The following is a 21453-nucleotide window of genomic DNA, read 5'->3' as shown; positions in this document are numbered from 1 at the left end:
CATGCCAAACAATTCTCTAATTCTCTGCAGACACCAACTGGGTGTCCTACAATTCAATTCAATTCTGATGCTAACTACCTAGAGAAAGCATCAAATCACACAAGGGCTCAGTCCTGCAAAACTGACCCCACTTTAGACACCAGGGACCAGTCTGGGCCTCCTGAACTTCTAAGCAAGCAGCTATTAATTGGAAGGATCTCAAGACCCCCATCTCAGGTTTGATAATTACCTAGAATGCTTCATAGAACTCAGAGAAACACTTTGCTTACATTTGCCAGTTTGTTATAAAGCATGTTACAAAGGATGCAGAAGAAAAGCCAAGTGGAAAAGATGTCTAGGGCAAAGTATGGGGGAGGGGCAGGGTCTCTGCAGGTGACATCCTCCCAGTACCTCCAGGTGTTGATCAACCTGGAACCTCTCTGAAGCCTTCTGTGTAGGGTTTTTATAGAAGTTCCATTACATGAGCATGATTAATTAAATCACTGGCCATTGATGATTGACTCAACCTTCAGCCCTTCTTTCCTTCCCAGGGGTCAGGAATAGGGCTGAAAGTTCCAACTCTCTAATCACGTGGTTGGTTCCCTGGCAACCAGCCCCCATCCTGAGCTGTCCAGGACCCCGAAGCCACCAATCATCTCATTAGCACACAAAAAGACATTTATCACTTCAGATATTCCAAGGGTTTTAGGACCTGTGTACCAGGAAACTGGAAAAAGACCAAAATATACCATTCCTATTATATCACAGTATCACATGAAGCAAAGCAGGAAGTGGTTCCACCAGAATGGACTTGAGTTCTGGCACCAGCTCCATCAGCTACAGCTGAGGGACCTTGACCAACTCCACATCCTCCTCTGGAGAAGGAATGTTTACACCAGTGGTTTTCAAACTGGAGTACACATCAGAATCAACAGGAGAGATCCTTAACAAAGGGCCTCAGAGCCCAGGCCCAGAATTCCTGATTGTGTAGATCTAGGGTGGGGCCTCATAGTTTGCTTTTTTTTTTCCTTTTTATTTTGTAGAGACACGGTCTCACTCTGTCACCCAGGCTGGAGTACAGTGGCGCACCATCATAGCTCACCGTAACTTCAAACTCCTGGGCTCAAGCGATCATCCTGCTTCAGCCTTCCAAGTAGCTAGGACTACAGGAACCACCATGCCTGGCTAGTTTTTTTAAATTTTTTGTAGAGATGGAGTCTCACTGTCTTTCCCAGGCTGGTATCAGACCGTTGGCCTCAAGTAATCCTCCTGCCTCAGCCTTCCAAAGTGCTAATTACGAGTGTGAACTACCATACCTGGCATTTCTCATATATTCCCAGATAGTGTTCACGCTGCTGGTCCAGGGACCACCCTTTGAGAACCACTAGGTTTGACGGTAGTTTCTAAATTGCTCTGGGCCCAGAATGATAAAGCAGTCATGGAGGTGAAGGTGAAAACTCTGCTTTCTATAGTGGATTTCTGAATAATTATTCTCATAACATATGTTTTTGCTACATAAAAAAACCTTTTTGAGAACCACTGTTTCTATTGTATCATCCCCTGGGTCCCTTGCTTTGCTCACATTCTATTTCTCCTTCTGAACACAAATATCTATATTAGGTGGGTCATATTACATGCAATAACAGAGGGGCATGTTATAAAAATCCATGATTTATAATGAAATGTTATCAGAAAGGCAGTCTGGATGTTCTGATGGAGGGAGTAATATTCCTGCCTAGAACCTGGCATGACCAGAAGTCACTTCGATGCTCTGCTAATAAGAGCCTGTCTAGGATGGGACCTTGAAGATGCCTCAGGTCTGGTGGGGGTGGGGGTGTGGGTACTGCACTGACCACCAGGTGGAGCTGGTCGACATCTCTACCTGAACCTGCCCAGAGCATCCACCGTTTTAGTCACCAAGGGGCTACTTTAGAAAACCATCCAAAGTCCTCTTTTTCCTCTTCTTGTTTATTATTAGGGAACCCTGGAGGATCAGATTATCCAGGCCAACCCGCTGCTGGAGGCCTTTGGAAATGCCAAGACTGTGAGGAATGACAACTCCTCAAGATTTGTAAGACCCAGCCCAATTTTCAAGTATCCTCCCAAAACCATACCCTCTCCTGAAATGCTGGATATGAAAAACTGCCCCATAAACTGGAATATACGGGGGCCTTTTTCTACCCCCAAGTGATTGAGATCAATCTACCCACGTGGAATATTTTGATACACTTTGAGGAAGGTGTTGGCTTGGTCCTGGCAGAGGGAAGATTTGCCATCCTACCCTAACTAGGCAATGTTACCTCACAGCATCCTGAAGTCACTCACGTGATTCAAATCCCACAATTAGAGATCAACTTTATGCTAAAATGGGTCTCTCTGTGTGGAAACATTTTAAAATGTTAACATCCATTAAGCCATATCTATTGGCCTAGCCACGGAAACCTTAGTGCGAATTAAGTTAGCAGATTTGACCTCTTCCAACTCAGTAGGGACTGGGAGCAGAGAAAACCTAGTGAAGGCAGAAGAGCTCAAAAATTTGAAATAGGCTGGGCGCGGTGGCTCACGCCTGTAATCCCAGCACTTTGGGACGCTGAGGTGGGTGGATCACTTGAGGCCAGGAGTTTGAGACGAGCCTGGCCAGCATGACGAAACCCCATCTCTACTAAAAATACAAAAGATTAGCTGGGCATGGCGGCACATGCCTGTAATCCCAGCTACTTGGGAGGCTGAGGCAGGAGAATTGCTTGAACCCGGGAGGCGGAGGTTGCAGGGAGCCAAAATTGCAACACTGCACTCCAGCCTGGGCAATAGAGGGCGACTCTGTCTCAAAAAAAAAAGAAAAAAAAAAAAATTGGAATAGATTCATACTGAAGATATTGAAGGATATATGCCATCCTTCAACTTTTTACTTAGGTTTGGCTTAATCAAAAAGACATTTACTTCCCATTGGAAATAAACACACATCCAGCCCTCTATTTCATTTCACTGGCCAGTGAAGCAAGTACTCAGAGGCGAAGCCATCATTTGTGCCTATGGTTGCAAAAGTACATTAAAACTTCACACATCTTAATAGTTGGATAGTCTCAAACTTGTATTTTGTCGCCTAAAAGATAAAATGGTTATCAATGAGGAAGTAGATAATCCATCAAGGACCACGGCTCTGAGCCTTGACTTTTCTTTCCTTGGATATGTTCTTTGTACGCTGTGCACTGCCAGTTTGCACCTGTATCCTCCCCAGTGCCCAAATAAACTCCTCTTCCTTGTGGAAGATCTGGGCACGTGTTACATGGCAGATGTATGTTACCCATGCCTGGACCAAGTTAGTTATTGCACTGGCCTGACACCAGCTTAAAGTGAAAGACAATACCTTCAGGCACTCCCTCTTCTCATTCCCATTTACTTAGTTCATGGGCCTCTACTCCTAGCCCTGACCCAGAAGTCACAATCATTCTAATTATTTTGTCCTCTTTCCACCCTCCAAATATTTGCAGGCTAGGGATGACTTCCATTGTCTTCCATTAAGCAGCTAAATATACTGAAGACACAGCACTTACAGTGCACGTGGGCCTTTACTGATCCTTCACTAACTTTTCCTAGGGCTCATTCAGAAAATATTTAGGCTATTACTAAGTACCATCCACATTTCAGACACTGTGGGAGAAAAAGCAAGAAAACATTTTTTGTCCTCAAATTTGCTCACAGTGTCGTTGAGGACCAATTAAGCAGATAATGTATGAAGCAGGTGCATACACACAAACACGCATATGAAATTTTACCTCCCACTCCCCAGAAAGTGGGCCACCTAGACCCTGAGTTGTTCTTTTGGCAGCCAGGGAGCCAGGCCTGAGCCTGAGCCCGGGCCTGTGAGCCAGATTTGTCTGTAGTCAGCCATATGTGAAACTCAGGCAAGAAATCTCAGAAGTAGCATCTATTAAAATACAAGCAAAAAAAAAAAAAAAAAAAAAAGTCAGACAGAACAATCCAACCAGTTACAATTAAAAGGTGTTAGGAATATTTAAGAATCCAGGTATAAGAGAACAGGATGAAAACCAGGTAGGAAGTCAAGAATGGAGTAGTCCCAAGAAGAGAGCTGGAGAAGGAGCCTGCAGGCATCCCCTGAGTTGTAGGAACAGGGACAGGTGCTTGGGTAGAGCTACCTGAGTCCTTGCTGACCCAGCTTGGGAGCACTGGGCACCAGGTGGAGAGGTGCCCATGTTCTGGCATCCCTTCCTTCTGAGCCAAGGAGAGGTCACGGTGGCCAGTGTCAATGACAGTGAAGAATTGTTGGCGACAGATGTAAGCATGCCATTTGTTTGTTTGTTTATGCACAGAATTATTGAGTTTATGAACTGAGAGACATGTTAGTGAGCTAATGGGAAAACTGAAATCCAGGGATACTAAGTGATTAGACTCAAGATCTCAGAGATCAAGGGCTCAGAGAATCAGCATAGATTGTCCCCTCCCTACTCAGCTCCTCCTCACAGCATTCCAAAATGGGAATCCAGAAGGTTCACCAAAGCAGGCCTTCAGTTCTGTTCTCTAGCATTTTTGCATTTATAATTTATCTGTGGCAGCATCTATCTAAGGCCAGCCACAAAACCATATAAATCAAATAACTGTAACATTTGTCCACCTGTTATTGGACAGGGGAAGTTCATTCGGATTCATTTTGGAGCCACAGGAAAGCTGGCATCGGCAGACATTGAAACCTGTGAGTCCAGACACTCTATAAATCTGTTGGTGTTTTGGCCACAAAAGCATCTCCTGGGAGCCTGAAATCACGTTATTTTTGTTACCTTAGATCTGTTAGAAAAATCCAGAGTGACGTTTCAATTATCCAGTGAGAGAAGCTATCATATTTTCTACCAAATTATGTCAAACAAGAAGCCAGAACTAATTGGTAAGCTCTTGGAATACCTTTCTTATCTTCCAAATCGGTGACATTGGGAAAAAAAAAGAAAAATCAGAGTAAGTTACGCATAAGCTATTAAAGGGATATCTGTGTTTCACAGACCTGCTTCTGATCTCCACCAACCCCTTCGACTTCCCCTTTGTGAGCCAAGGAGAGGTCACGGTGGCCAGTATCGATGACAGTGAAGAACTGCTGGCAACAGATGTAAGCATGCCATTTATTTGTTTGTTTATGCACAGAATTATTGAGTTTATGAACTGAGAGACATGTTAGTGAGCTAATGGGAAAGCTGAAATCCAGGGATACTAAGTGATTAGACTCAAGATCTCAGAGATCAAGAGCTCAGAGAATTAGCACAGATTGGCCCCTCCCTACTCAGCTCCACCTCACAGCATTCCAAAATGGGAATCCAGAAGGTTCACCAAAGCAGGCCTTCAGTTCTGTTCTCTAACATTTTAACTGGAATGCATTTGTGCATTTATAAGATCTGTAACCTAACATTTGTTGAAAGTTTTCATGTTGCAAAACCATCTACATGGTTCTTCAAGAAAATTTAGAAAATATAAAAAAGTATAAAGCAGAAAACCAACCCCACTCTGTAATAGCCTCTCCATTTTTCTTTCTGCCTCTCACTTTAGGCTCACCTTAGACACTCAGCTCCTCAGTACACCTGTCAGGCCTATGGTGTTTATTTTCGGGAAGTACCTGTAGGGTTAATAATCATAATAACAATAATAACCAAATATATTGAGCACTTACATGTGCCAGGCACTGAGATAAGTGGTTTTACCTGCATTATCTCATTATAGTCTCAAAATTATGTCATTATTGTCTCCATTTTACAAATGTGGAAGCTGATTCTTAAAATATATATAATTTTCTGGAAGACACAGTCCGTCGATGACAGAGTCTTTCTCCTTCCTTCCTTCCTTTCTTCCTTCCTTCCCTTCTCTCTCTTTCTTTCTTTCTTTCTTTCTGCTCTCTTCTCTTCTCTTCTTTCTTTTTTCAGACAGAGTCTCGCTCTGTCACCCAGGCTGGAGTGCAATGGCATGATCTCGACTCACTGCAACCTCCGCCTCCTGGGTTCAAGAGATTCTCTTGCCTCAGCCTCCCAAGTAGCTGGAACTACAAGGCATGCACCACCATGACTGGCTAATTTTTTGTGTGTATATTTTTAGTAGAATTGGGGTTTCACCATGCTGGGCAGGCTGGTCTCAAACTCCTGACCTCTGGTGATCCACCCAGCTCAGTCTCCCAAAGTGCTGGGATTACAAGCATGAGCCACTGCACCAGGCCCAATGACAGAGTATTTAAACACAGGTCTGCCTAACTACAGAACTTACATGTTTAATTAAAGTATACCGTCTGTGAGCAATTCATCTCCACCCTTGTTGGCTCCACCCATACAAAAGCTGCAAGAGCTTGAGAAAAGGAGTCTTGTCCATCATCCTAGAGACACTGCCCCATGACCAGCTTCTTAGCCTTCATTTGGTGACATTTCCAGCTGATACTAATTGTTTTAACACAAATAGAAACATTTTCATGATCAAATAAACTTGTTATCTTAGGTCTAATAGTGTTAAAAGAAAAATTTTAGACAAATTAAATTTAGCAGAGTTTATTTGAGCAAAGAACGATTCATGAGTTGGACCACACTCAGCACCTGGAGAGGCTCAGAGAGCTCCACCCAGCAACATGGCAGGCAGTATTTACAGACAGGAAAAGGAAGTGACATACAGAAACAGCTTGATTGGTTACAGGTCTGCCTTTGCCTTATCTGCAGGTGGTGTGATGAAGCATTTGCGTTATATGGACAATGTCCCATCAGTTTGGCAGCCTGTGATTGGCTGAAGCTCAGCTGCTGTGATTGGCTGAGACTTAGTTGCTGTGACTGGCTGAAGCTCAGCTGCTGTGATTGGCTGAAGCTTAGCTGCTGTGATTGGCTGAGACAGCTATTTGTTACAAGAATATACTCTTAGGTTGCAGTTTGTTTACATACTAATTTAGGTTATAGTTTGCTATGTATGGAGGCAGTTTTAGACCAAATTTAATTTAAGTTGTTATATATTTTTAATGAGGTTTCCCCAGTCTTAACTAACTTGTAAGCACAGAAAGGGCCAGGCTAATGACTGCTACAAGGCCCCTATCCCCTGAGAAAGGCCCACCTAAGGAATTCTAAAAGTCACCATGCCTAAGTCATGTCCTCACCGAGATGCCTTCTGCCAGATGCGGCTGTTGCTACTTCCTCTCACGGAGCTTTTTTTTCTTTTTCTTTTTTTTTTTTTCCAAGTTGGAGTCTCGCTCTGTCCCCAGGCTGGAGTGCAGTGGTGCGATCTCGGCTCACTGCAACTTCTGCCTCCCAGGTTCAAGCAATTCTCTGCCTCAGCCTCCCAAGCAGCTGGGATGACAGGCATCTGTTACCACGCTCGGTTAATTTTTCTATTTTTAGTAGAGAAGGGGTTTCGCCATGTTGGCCAGGCTGATCTTGAACTCCTGACCTTGTGATCCACCCGCCTCGGCCTCCCAAAGTGCTGGGATTACAGATGTGAGCTACCGTGCCTGGCCTCACGGAGCTTTTATAGCCTGCCTGGTATAGTCTCCCTTTTTATTAACTCAAAGTCGACTGATTGGTAACCTCATAATGGGAGTGACATCCCATCATATACCCAGGTTCCACCTGCACCCCTTTGGAGATGACATTCTCCAAAAGGGTCCCCAGGCAGTGACGCTTTCACCCGCTCCTTTCAGTGTTTTTGAAAGAGTTATTTCTCTTTTAACCTACAATGACCCCTCCCTAGGACAGAAATATGCATCTCTGAAATGGGATATGGATTCAAGGGATGGCCATCATGGCCTCGGAATCTCTCATCCCCATATATCCCAGCTCCTGGCATAGGCTCATTCTTCACTAAAGGGGGTGCCACTCCAAGAATGCCTGACTCTCCAATATCATCCTGCTGGTGTTGGCCTACTGGGTCTATCCTACCTGCTCACCAAACACGTCCAAACATGTTTCAATCCTACCAATGGACACTCTACAGACTCAGGCTGCAAACCCTACTGCATAATCAATATGTGTATCCCAGAGAACGATTTCTTTTTGTTGAAACCTTTGTGGTGGCAGACAGGCAACGTGATTATAAAACCAAACTAGCAATGACCCTAGGTTTTGAAGGGATTGAGACCTAACTCCAGTCCCAGTCTTATCACACCCTCCCTGTATGACAGGCTACTTACCAACTAGACCCTCAATTCTTCACCCAGAAATTTGGAAAAACCTGTACAGCTAAAGGGGCTTCATGGGGATTTAATAACATACAGATGATGCCTACCCAATGTCTAGCACATAGAAAGAGCTCTGCAAAACTTGCCCCTTTCTCATTTGGTGAATGATGATACCATCTTTGATGATCTTCTCTTCCAGATCTAATATTCCATAATGCATATTGTCTTGAGTCAGAACAATGCTGGAATTCCTGGATTACAATGCCAAACTCTTAAACCATTAAACATTATTTCCCAGTCACTCCCTATGACATTCCCAGCTCTCAGTATCATACAATGGTTCCCAATCACCTCATCCAGAAAACTGCCCCCCCAAATCTATGTACAGTGGGAAAAGATCATAATCAGTTCTATTTTTTTTTTTTTTTTTGAGATGGAGTCTCGCTCTGTCTCCCAGGCTGGAGTGCAATGGTGCAATCTTGGCTCACTCCAACCTCTGCCTCCCAGGTTCAAGTGATTCTACTGCCTCAGCCTCCTGAGTAGCTGGGACTACAGGCGCCGGCCACCATGCCTGGCTAATTTTTTGTATTTTTAGTAGAGATGGAGTTTCACCATGTTGGCCAGGATGGTCTCAAACTGCTGACCTCGTAATCTGCCTGCCTTGGCCTCTCAAAGTGCTGGGATTACAGGCGTGAGCCACCGCGCCCTGCTGTAATCAGTTCTTACTTGATAGAAGGAAAGAGACAAGTCACATCTTTTTCCCATAGTCTCCACCCACCCACACAAACGTGATACAAATGGTTTCTAATTTACCACACCCCACCTGTCATCCACTTATTTGGACAAATGCTGTCTCACATGCTATACAAAAAAGGGGTAAGGTCTTTACCAAGAAAAGGTTGCATATGGATCCCTGAGTCCTACTAGGACAGTTGTCCTTTTTTTCTTTCCAGAATGCCATTGACATCCTGGGCTTCAGCTCAGAGGAGAAAGTTGGGATCTACAAACTGACAGGAGCCGTGATGCATTATGGGAACATGAAGTTCAAGCAGAAGCAGCGTGAGGAGCAGGCGGAGCCGGACGGCACCGAAGGTAACCTCATCTGGGAAAGGGATGCGATTGGGTCCAGCTGTGTTCGTGTGTGGGCGAGGCCACGTGACATAAACTGCATTTATCTAAGAACTGTTCTTCCAAAACTGCATAAATCAAATCTGGGTTTCCTGAAACTCATTGTAGCACGCACTAGGAAGTCCGCTCACTCAGTCAAGGACTCCTAGAGTGGTGAATCCTTGAAAAACAAAAAGCATCATTCTTGTAAATGAATAATCACCACCCTCTCCACTATCTTTCACCATCTAAATGTGCCTGTTTACTTTGTTTTTTGTTTTGTTTTTGTTTGTTTGTTTTGTTTTTTTTGAGATGGAGTCTCGCTCTGTCGCTTAGGCTGGAGTGCAGTGGCGCGATCTCCGCTCACTGCAAGCTCCGCCTTCCGGGTTCACGCCATTCTCCTGCCTCAGCCTCCCGAGCAGCTGGGACCACAGGCGCCCACCACCACGCCCGGCTAATATTTTGTATTTTTAGTGGAGACGGGGTTTCACCGTGCTAGCCAGGATGGTCTCGATCTCCTGACCTCGTGATCTGCCCACCTTGGCCTCCCAAAGTGCTGGGATTACAGGCGTGATGTGCCTGTTTTTTTTAAGGTGGACTTTTATGAGACAATATTGTTAGGTGAACTTCTCTTTCTCGCCACCAGAATGCAGTCTTAATCACTCAGGCCTAAAATGAGGCCTTTGGCAAAGCGGGAGCCAAGTTTTGTTCCTCCCATCATCTCCACCCCAGCATCTGTTGAACTTGACCCTGAACCAAGAATGGTGAACGGTTCTTCCTCCCCATAACTCTCACCTGGCTGATCCTACCGCCACCCTCTGCCTCATCCCTAAGAGGCCTGGCACTAGAGCACAGGGCAGCAGGAAGGGCTGAGCAGTGACTGACTCCCGCCCATACGTCCTGCTCATTAGACTTCTTAGCTCTCACGATGCTTCTTACAAGTTCCTTGAATTAAAGCCTGGCAACACGGATCGTTCTTGATAATTCTGCCTTTTGATTACAGCCCCACAGTGTGTGAAGCAGTGCGCTTTAAATTCTCAAGTAATAAAAAGGAAGTGCAGCCATAAATGAAAGGGTGGAAAAATCTACATAACCTTATCAGTGTCCCATAAATGCTTACAGCCTCCTATCCTGGGCCTGCCTGGGTTAATTCTCCCCTTTTGTTAACTTAAAGTCAACTGCTTGGTCACTGCATCATGGGAGTTGTACAGGTTCCGCTGCACTCAAGTAAAGGAGATTATACAAGGCATGTACACCAGGGAGCACACCTTGGGTGCCATCCTAGAATCCTGCCCATCACAGTGGAGGGGACTCCAAGTCTTCACACAGGAAACACTTCTGACTGGGGCAATCAGGGAAGGCTTCCTGATAAAAGGGGCACTGACTTGGACTTTGAGGGATGAGTAGGATTCTGAAAAATTGGGGGAGAGATCAGTTCAAGCAGAAGAAACGTCATGAGCAGGCCAGGCACGGCAGCTCCCGCCTGTAATCCCAGCACTTTGGGAGGCCGAGGTGGGTGGATCATCTGAGGTTAGAGGTCAAGACCAGCCTGGCCAACATGGTAAAACCCCTTCTCTACTAAAAATACAAATTGGCTGGGCATAATGGTGCCCGCCTATAGTCCCAGCTACTCGGGAAACTGAGGCAGGAGAATCACTTGAACCCATGAGGCGGAGGTTGCAGTGAGCCAAGATCGTGGCATTGCACTGCAGCCTGGGTGAGAAGAGTGAAACTCCATCAAGAAAGAAAGAAAAGAAAGGAAGAAGGAATGAAGGAAGGAAGGAAGGAAGGAAGGAATGGGGGCAGATCACCTGAGGTCAAGAGCTCAAGACCAGCCTGGCCAACATGGCAAAACCCCGTCTCTACTAAAAATACCAAAATTAGCCAGGTGTGGTGGCGCCCACCTGCAATCCCAGCTATACAAGAGGCTGAGGCAGGAGAATCGCTTGAGCCCAGGAAGCAGAGCTTGCAGTGAGCCAAGATCGTGCCACTGCACTCCAGCCTGGGCAACAGAGCAAGACTCCATCTCAAGAAAAAGAGAATTTTAAAGTAACAATTTTGCCATCACTTTGGGAAGGTCTTGAGTGTCAGGATTAATGATTTAGAGTGTATGGCAGGCCACGGAAGCTGCTGTTCAAGTAGCAGGGGAAGTACATGCAGACAACCTGAAATTAATCTGTCAGCAGCCAGGCTCACCAAGAGTGGGAAAACTTGAAAAAAAAAAAAAGTATCAGGCTCCTCAGCAACAGTGCATTGATACACATATTGATATACCTCAGTAGGGTCCCAGGCCCTCTTCCAGCCCTAGCAGCTGTGTGTGTGCAGTGCTTAGGAGCAGAAAGTGGAGGGCTATAATCAAGGCCTGAGCTCCAATGATATCAATGACGATACTAACCCAAGTTAATATTTGCTGGGTGCTCACTAGTCACCAGGCATGCTTCATGACAACCCTATAACATGGGTACGGTCACTGTCTCCCATTTTACAGATGGCAAAACTGAGGCACAAAGAAGCAAAACCAAAATCTAAACCTAGGCAATCTGACTCTAGAGCCCAGGCTCTTTGCCACTATAACTGCTGGAAGCAATGGAGAGGCCAGGCATTTTGAAAGTGAAATGAGCAGGACTTGGTGCCTGCCTGAACAAAGGAATGTCAGGGGCAAGAGAGAGAAGGATGTATCACCCCTTTCAAGTTTAAATGACAAGAAGAAGAATAATGGTACCATCCACCTGAATGGGCAAAGCAAGAAAAGGAGATAATTCGAGGAGAGAGTAAAGCATGCATCTGGCCTCTGATTAAGTACTTAACATAGACTGCCCTAGATTTTTATTAACTCATCTCCCCACCCAGCAACGAGGCAAGGGTCCCAACCAAGAAGTTGTCCCTGGGGGCTGGGCATGGTGGCTCACACTTGTAATCCCAGCACTTTGGGAGGTGGGCAGATCACAAGGTCAGGAGATCAAGACCGTCCTGGCCAACATGGTGAAACCTCGTCTCTACTAAAATACAAAAAATTGGCCAGGCGTGGTGGCGGGCGCCTGTAATCCCAGCTACTCGGGAGGTGAGGCAGGAGAATGGCATGAACCCGGGAGGCGGAGCTTGCAGTGAGCTGAGATCGCGCCACTGCAGTCCAGCCTGGACAACATTGTGAAACTCCGTCTCCAAAAAAAAAAAAAAAAAGTCCCTGGGGAGCAGCATTTCTCTGCCTTTTTGATGAGCTCAATACAGGCCACCAGGTCCTTCTCAAAGTCAATGAACGTCTGCTGAAGTATATGAAAACATATAACCCATGAACTGTAGGAAACAGCCAAAAGTTTACTGCTTTTGACCATCTCCAAACATTTAAAGGCAGGGTCAACTTTTGTACTTCTCTTCCAACTATAAGCATGGTACTTTGCTTAAATTAGGAAGGTGCCTCATGTATATTGTCAACTGTCCAAATGGTGGCTCCTTTACTCATATAACATTTTAATGTATTGTCAGACTCCAACATAACTATGTAATTAATTTTTTTTTTTGAGTCGGAGTCTTGCTCTTGTCACCCAGGCTGGAGTTCAATGGCATGATCTTGGCTCATTGCAACCTCCGCCTCCTAGGTTCAAGCGATTCTCCTTCCTCAGCCTCCCGAGTAGCTGGGATTACAGGCGCTTGCCACAATGCCTGGCTAATTTTTGTATTTTTAGTAGAGATGGGGCCATGTTGGCCAGGCTGGTCTCAAACTCCTGACCTCAGGTGATCCACCCGCCTCAGCCTTCCAAAGTGCTGGGATTACAGGCGTGAACCACCGTGCCTGGCCTGTAATTAACATTTTTTTATGAAATCGAAATATAGGTCAAAATTGGCCACGGAGTATCTTATTGTTAAAACCGCATCTAGGAGGCAAATTGGAAGTTCCTGAGAACCATGGGCCCCTGGATATGGGATTAAAGCTTCAGTGAACAAGTCCAGACCTGGTACAGATATGACAACATGAAAACATTTAAGAAAATTACAGAAAACACTTCTGGGAGAAGCCGGGGGCTGACTGGACACTTTAGCAGCTACTGTTTTTGCATGATGCCATTTTTTTCTCTTCCTTCAGTGGCTGACAAAGCTGGATACCTGATGGGACTGAATTCTGCAGAAATGCTGAAGGGCCTGTGCTGTCCAAGGGTGAAGGTTGGGAATGAATATGTCACTAAAGGGCAAAATGTCCAGCAGGTAATGGAGATGCTCTGAATCCAGTTGACTGAGATCTTTTGCTATTTGAGCCATTATCTTAAAGCTCCTTCAGTTGCAGGTATCAGAAATGCACACGAAATCAGCTTTCACATTAAGAGGAAGTTCATTTTTAGGCTTCAGAGGCAGCTGAAGGAATGCAAATCATCAAGTGCCCATTGGATGCCATGAGGACCTGGAATTAGAAATTGAAGAGCCCTCTGGAGCCAGGCAGCCTCCCTCCAGCTCCTCTGGGATTCATGGGCTGTTGAGTCTCTCCTCTGTTGTGTCCTTGCTAGGCAGATAAGTTTCCTGGACCTCTCTTGCCCGTGGCCACCCCATAGCTCCCAAGTTTATATCTCTGTTTCCAGCCTCACCCTGAGACTGAGACCAGTGTCTTTTGATCCCTATTCCAAATTCTTAGGAGAGATACTCAATTAATCCAATCTGGATCAAGTGTTCACCTCTGGTCTAATTAAGTGTGGCCAGGGGCTGGAGTCAAATGCTATAACCATGTTGTTAGAAAAATATCTTTGTAAATAAGATAGTTCTCAAAGGTGAACAGCATGAGCTGGGCAAACACCTCATAAAATATTTAATATTACATTGAATGATATGAAATCGCCAATATTCAACTGCTTTTGATTTTCTTTTTTTCTTTTCTTTCTTTCTTTTTTTTTTTTTTTTTGAGACAGAGTCTCCCTATGTCGCCAGGCTGGAGTGCAGTGGCATGATCTTGGCTCACTGCAACCTCCGCCTCCCAAGTTCAAGTGATTCTCCTGCCTCAGCCTCCCGAATAGCTGGGATTACAGGCACGCACCACCACACCTGGCTAATTTTTGTATTTTTAGTAGAGACGGGGTTTCACCATGTTGGCCAGGATGGTCTTGAACTCCTGACCTCATGATCCGCCCGCCTTGGCCTCCCAAAGTGCTGGGATTACAGGAGTGAGCCACCACGCCTAGCCAATAGCTTTTGATTTTCAAGTCAATTTCATATGTTTCAACTTAATGCAGCCATAGAAACACTAACTCAAGGGTTGAGTGGGTGATACTTTTTCAAGGTGACCAACTCGGTGGGTGCTCTGGCCAAAGCCGTCTACGAGAAGATGTTCCTGTGGATGGTCACCCGCATCAACCAGCAGCTGGACACCAAGCAGCCCAGGCAGTACTTCATTGGGGTCTTGGACATTGCTGGCTTTGAGATCTTTGATGTGAGTTGTGACCTTCTACTTTCTTGTCTGCTTTGCTGAATCTCCAATGTATTGTCCAAGCTCACTCAAATTCTTTGGTATTTGAATCACCCAGTTCAACAGCCTGGAGCAGCTGTGCATCAACTTCACCAATGAGAAACTGCAACAGTTTTTCAACCACCACATGTTCGTGCTGGAGCAGGACGAGTACAAGAAGGAAGGCATCGAGTGGGAGTTCATTGACTTCGGGATGGACCTGGCTGCCTGCATCGAGCTCATCGAGAAGGTAGAGAGATACTGCTCCCTGGGACAGCTCCTCCTTATTGGGGACCCTCCCCTTCTTGCTCTGATTCTTTTCTGCTCACAGATTGGTGCCCCTAGCCCCCAGGCTGCAAGCCTTCAGATAGATAACTGAATGCCTTTTTGCAAAGAGAATGAATGTCCTAAATCTGTTCTGACACTTAAAGAGGTTTATGGGTCATTAAAATCCAAGGGCTCAGTTATCTCCAAGAATGTGATGGAACCCCAGTAAGGACTGTGGCATTTCTTACCTATTTGACTTACCCAAAGACCCAAGGAGGCAGAACCATGGAGCAGTGTGGCTCTTGGAGGGATGTTAATACGAAAACAGGAATGGACATTAACTTTTTTTTTTTTTTTTGAGACGGAGTCTTGCTCTGTCACCCAGGCTGGAGTGCAGTGGCGCAGTTTCGGCTCACTGCAACCTCCACCTCCTGGGTTCAAGTGATCCTCCTGCCTCCACCTCCTGAATAGTTGGGACTACAGGTGCCCGCCACCACGCCTGGATAATTTTTTTTTTTTTTTTTTTTTTTTTTTGTAGAGTCCAGGTTTCACCATGTTGGCCAGGCTGGTCTCAAACTCCTGACCTTGTGATCCGCCCACCTCAGCCTCCCAAAGTACTGGGATTACAGACGTGAGCCACCACGCCTGGCCGACATTAACTTTTTAAAAAGGAATTCCCGTAACATTTGAGCACTGCTCATGTTGGAATGAGTATATCTTCCTAAGGTGGCTACTGAGAAATTGAGACATTATTGTTCAAAATATTACATTACTTTACGGCTATATATGAAACTTTACTTTTTTTGTACACCTATTGAAAAAAGTATGCTACATTTATACACACATAATTTTATCCTATATTCTTTTGTTCAGCAAATATTAATTAAGCACATACTCTATGCCTAGCACTTTCTGGTCATCCCCCAAACAGACCAAGAGTCTTGCTCTCACCGAGCGTACATGCCAGTGTTCCTGGTACCAGAGTGAAAGCACCAAAGAAGCTTTTTTGGCTTCTCCAGACCATGCAGCAGGGGTATGCACTATTATATGTGGAGGTGTAGACTCTGTTATCCTCTTTCCAGCCTATGGGCATCTTCTCCATCCTGGAAGAGGAGTGCATGTTCCCCAAGGCAACAGACACCTCCTTCAAGAACAAGCTGTATGACCAGCATCTTGGAAAATCCAACAACTTCCAGAAGCCCAAGCCTGCCAAAGGCAAGGCTGAGGCTCACTTCTCGCTGGTGCACTATGCCGGCACCGTGGACTACAACATTGCAGGCTGGCTGGACAAGAACAAGGACCCCCTGAACGAGACTGTGGTGGGGCTGTACCAGAAGTCTTCGCTGAAGCTTCTCTCCTTCCTTTTTTCCAACTATGCTGGTGCAGAGACAGGTAAAATTCTATCATTTCTTTCCCTCTGTGGGACGTTCTGTGTAATGACTCCTAACCCAGAGCTGCTTGTGAAGAACCAGTAATCAGACATGAGCTTCAGCTGAGTATGATGTTTCTCTTGCAACTCCATTTTTCTTCCTCCTGCTCTTATTCTTCCTCTTCCGTAAGAGATTGAGCTCTATGGAGGTAAACAGGACCTCTCAGTGGCCAAGATAGTCAACATCACATTGTTTAATAGTTTTCTATTGAGGTATAATTCACGTATGGTAAAATTCACCCTTAAATCTATTTAGTGGTTTTGGCCAGGCATGGTGGCTCATGCCTGTAATCCCAGCTCTTTGGGAGGCCAAGGTGGGGGCCGATCACTTGAGGTCAGGAGTTTGAGACCAGCCTGGCCAACATGGTAAAACCCCGTCTCTACTAAAAATACAAAAATTAGCCGAGTGTGGTGGCACACACCTGTAGTCCCAGATACTCAGGAGGCTGAGGCCGGAGAATTGCTTTAACCTAGGAAGCAGAGGTTACAGTGAATGGAGTTTGCATCACTGCCCTCCAGCCTGGGTGACAGAGTGAGACTCTATCTATTTAAAAAAAAAAAAAGTAGTGGTTTTTAGGATATTCACAATGTTGTGTGACCATCACCACTGTGGAATTTGAGGACATTTTTCACACCCCTGTAACCCATGAGCAAATTTGTTTTTTGTTTTTTGTTTTTTTTTTTTTTTTTTTGAGACAGAGTCTTGCTCTGTCTCCAGGCTGGAGTGCAGTGGTGCGATCTCGGCTCACTGCAACCTCCGCCTCCCAGGTTCAAGTGATTCCCCTGCCTCAGCCTCCCAAGTAGCTGGGACTACAGGTGTGCACCACCACGCCCGGCTAATTTTTTGTATTTTTAGTAGAGACAGGGTTTCATCATGTTGGCCGGGATGGTCTCGATCTCCTGACCCTGTGATCCGCCCGCCTCGGCCTCCCAAAGTGCTGGGATTATAGGCATGAGCCACCATGCCTGTCCCCATGAGCAGATTTCTATCCCTAGCCTCTGGCAACCACTCATCAACTTTCTGTCCCTGTAGATTTGCCTATCTACATAGGCATGTAAATGAAATTATATACTGGATGCTCTTTTGCATCTGGCTTCTTTCCCTCAGGTTACTGTTCTCAAGGTCTGTCACTGTTGTAGCATGTATCAGGACTTTGTTCTTTCTTATGGACAAATAATAATTCATTGTATGAATATATCACATTTCGTCTGCACATTCATCAGCCGATGACCTTTTCGGCTACTGTGCATGATGTTGCTATGAACATTTGTATAGAAGTTTATATGTGAACATATATTGGCAATTCTTTTGGGTATATACAGTACCTAGGAGTAGAGTTGCTCGGTCATATAATAACTGTGTTCAAAGTTTTCAGTAACTTCTGAACTCCTTTCCAGAGTGGTTACACAGGGGCCAGGCGTGTTGGCTCACACCTGTAATCCCAACACTTTGGGACGCTGAGGCGGAAGGATCATTTGAGGCCAGGAGTTCAAGATCAGTGTGGGCAACACAGAGATCCTGTCTCTAAAATAAAATAAAATAAAATAAAATAATTAGCCAGAAGTGGTGGTGCACACCTGTAGTCCAGCTACTTGGGAGCCTGAGCTGGGAGGATCACATGAGATTGGGTGGCTGAGATTGCACTGAGCCATGATTGGGCTACTGTACTCCAGCCCGGATGACAGAGTGAGACCCTATCTCAAATAAATAAATAAGTAACACAAGCCAGTAACACTTTTTAAGATTACCAGTAAATATACTTTTAAATAGTTGCCAACATACAGTTTTAACATTATATGCCATTTTAAATGCATACATTTAATAAATTAATAAAATATATGAAATATAATTATTCATTAGATAATGAGATCATTTTTAAAAAATGAAAGCCTAATTCCTCTGGGCAAGGGAATGTAATAAATGGGAAACGGGCACACATGTAAACCTCAATGATGAAAATCATTTTCTTTGAATCTAATCACAATGTCTCTGTAACTACATTGTATAACCTCGCCTAGAGATAACATCAACTCTAACGTAAGACCCTGTGTGGATGCGGATTTGGGGAAGCGACTTTCCTGCCTTCCCTTCCCCAATCCAAACACGCAGTCATGCTAGACCCCGGGGACAAAGTGGGGTGAAGGGAAAGGAAGATGGGGGAGACTGGGACATGCCATTTTCCCCCAAGGCTGCATCTTGATTAAGTATCAGAGAAAACTGAGTCATTCAGAAAAGGTAGACTCCAAATTAAGATGGCAAATTGGGTTGTTTCCTTTAGGAAAGAAAAAGAAATCAACCTATAAAATATTGTTGAGAAAATTCCATTTTATTACTTTCAGTTACTTACTCTTTAGAGATAAGCAGGGATTAAAGAATAAAAGGAGGTAACTTCATGAAAGAAACTACAAACATTGCCAGACATGGTGGCTCACGTCTGTAATCCCAGCACTTTGAGAGGCCAAGGTGGATGGATCACTTGAAGTCAGGAGTTCAAGACCAGCCTGGCCAATATGGTGAAACCCGTCTCTACTAAAAATACAAAAATTAGCCAGGCATGGTGACGCTCGCCTGTAGTCCCAGATACTTGGGAGGCTGAGGCAGAAGAGTTGCTTGAACCTGGGAAACGAAGGTTGCAGTGAGCCGAGATTGTGCCATTGCACTCCAGCCTGGGTGTCGCAGCAAGATTCCATCTCAAAACAAACAAACAACAACAGAAAAAAAAAAGAAAAGAAAAGAAAAGAAAGAAACTACAAACATTAAGAGGGACATTTCAATCTTGCGAATTATTCAGTTTGCTTTCAGGTCTGATTTCTAAAGAAAAGGACTCCCCTTTTATACTGAGAGTTTAAGTTATACTCCCAGTTAAATGCTACCCACACCCCACTCCCACCCCATTCCCACAATGATAAAGCTGAGGGTTCTCAATCCTGGGTAATTTGGGGGCATTTTAAAAATAAACTAACAGGCCAGGCACGGTGGCTCACGCCTATAATCCCAGCACTTTGGGAGGCCAAAGTCAGGAGTTCAAGACCAGCCTGGCCAACATGGTGAAACCTCATCTCTACTAAAAATACAAAAATTAGCCAGGCATGGTAGCACACGCCTGTAGTCTCAGCTACTTGGGAGGCTGAGGCAAGAGAATGGCTTGAACCTGGGAAGTGGAGGTTGCAGTGAGTTGAGATGGTGCCATTGCACTCCAGCCTGGACAACAGAGCAACACTCCATCTAAAACAAACAAACAAAACCTCAGGTCTCTTATGTCAAAAGGAAACCAGAACTCAGGGCGGGGAAGTGGTGGTTCAGGAAGCCCACTGCTGGGTCCTCTGGGATGCATCTGGCATGCCCTTCTGTGTCTGTCTCCAGGCGACTCCGGAGGAAGCAAGAAGGGCGGGAAGAAGAAGGGCTCCTCTTTCCAGACCGTGTCGGCCGTGTTCAGGGTTGGTGTTTTGGCAGCTTCCACATTCGGTTGTTTTTCTGCCCAGTGAAATGGTATTTGCTAAATGTGCTTGTTTTGGTTTATGTCCCAGGAAAATTTAAACAAATTGATGACTAACTTAAGGAGCACCCACCCTCACTTTGTACGATGTCTGATTCCCAATGAGACCAAGACTCCTGGTGAGTACCAGCAGATCTTGCCAAGTATTTGAACAGAACAGGACGCCCTGAGATAAATGCAAAATTCTGTGGGTGTGCGTTTGGAAAGAGTGATGGTCTGTATCACTTCTGAAAGTAGTCTCTGAAATAGGGTTGCCAGATTTAGCAGATAAAAATACCAGATGTACCCAACACAAAGAAATGATAAATGTTTGAGGTGACAGATATCCTAATTATGCAGATATGATCTTTGCACATTTCACGCTTGTATCAAAATATCATGTGTACCCCATAAATATGTTCAACTATTATGTAACCACAAAAATGCTAAAAACAAAATGCCATATTAAATGTTATTAAATTTCAATTTCAGTTAAACAATGAAAAATGTCTTAGTATAAGTGTGACATATGCAATATTTGGAACATACTTCCTCTAAAAAAGTATGCATTGTTTATCTGAAATTCACATTCAACGGGGCATCTGTATCTTGCCTGGCACCCCTACTATGAAATCATATTCAAAATATTGTGTGTATGTACATAGGCACATCAGATCCAGAGCTTTCATAAGATAAAGGCTCTGTTTACCCCAAAGTTAAATACCACTACATTTGGCAAAGAACCATCTTAGATATCCCATAATCAAAATAGCATCAATAACAACTGTTTGAGGCCATACTGCATGTCAATCACTTTGTTATATTTATCTCGAATCCTTGCAACAGTTCTCTGCAAGATACGCGTATTGATCTCCAGTTTATAAATGAGAAAACTGAGAATCAGAGACTATATATAAATACAGAACCCTGTGCAATGGAGGACTTCTTTAACTGTCACTTCATCATGATTTGCAAATATTCTTGGAGTCTAGCTTTTTCAGTGTCATTTGTCACAAAAAGGAAAACAAACTGTCACATGGAGCTGTGGCTATGGGGTAGCTCACTCACCAGCTGAGCTGTTCTATGCCCAACACGGGCCTCCCAGCTCAGGATTAAACATCCTGCGTCTGCAACATTACGAGTGAACAGAGGTATAGGTTGTCGGGGGGAAAGAAAAACAAAACAGTTCACCTATTACCACGTGATCCTAAGCAGAGTATTTGAGCACTTTCTGCCTCAGCTTTCTTGTCCATAAAACAAGGATAGGCCGGGCACGGTGGCTCATGCCTATAATCCCAGCACTTTGGGAGGCCGAATCGGGCGGATCACGAGGTCAGGAGATCGAGACCATCCTGGCTAACACGGTGAAACCCCGTCTCTACTAAAAATACAAAAAAATTAGCTGGGCGTGGTGGCGGGCGCCTGTAGTCCCAGCTACTCGGGAGGCTGAGGCAGGAGAATGGCGTGAACCCGGGAGACGGAGCTTGCAGTGAGCCGAGATCGCGCCACTGCATTCCAGCCTGGGCGACAGAGCGAAACTCTGTCTCAAAAAAAAAAAAAAAACAAGGATAAAAGTGGCATTTTAATCTATTATTTACTTCTTTAATAAGCACTCATAAAGTGGTTACTCACT

General features: G+C 44.8%; 1 protein-coding gene across 1 annotated transcript in view; it reads left to right on the top strand.

Moving 5' to 3' along the window:
- The window catches only part of MYH13 (myosin heavy chain 13), a 71992-nt gene that overhangs the window by 13315 nt on the left and 37224 nt on the right, over positions 1-21453 (top strand). Inside the window, exons 8-18 of the mRNA XM_054459132.2 lie at positions 1958-2050; positions 4627-4690; positions 4781-4879; positions 4992-5095; positions 9070-9208; positions 13305-13423; positions 14484-14633; positions 14728-14898; positions 15998-16307; positions 19709-19782; positions 19873-19960. Of these exons, the coding sequence (XP_054315107.2) occupies positions 1958-2050; positions 4627-4690; positions 4781-4879; positions 4992-5095; positions 9070-9208; positions 13305-13423; positions 14484-14633; positions 14728-14898; positions 15998-16307; positions 19709-19782; positions 19873-19960 (1411 nt within the window). The remainder of the gene's footprint in view (positions 1-1957; positions 2051-4626; positions 4691-4780; positions 4880-4991; positions 5096-9069; positions 9209-13304; positions 13424-14483; positions 14634-14727; positions 14899-15997; positions 16308-19708; positions 19783-19872; positions 19961-21453) is intronic.

Source organism: Pongo pygmaeus, chromosome 19 (assembly GCF_028885625.2).
Source record: "Pongo pygmaeus isolate AG05252 chromosome 19, NHGRI_mPonPyg2-v2.0_pri, whole genome shotgun sequence".
Classification (NCBI taxonomy): domain Eukaryota; kingdom Metazoa; phylum Chordata; class Mammalia; order Primates; family Hominidae; genus Pongo; species Pongo pygmaeus.
This window is presented reverse-complemented; position numbering and strand designations above follow the sequence as displayed.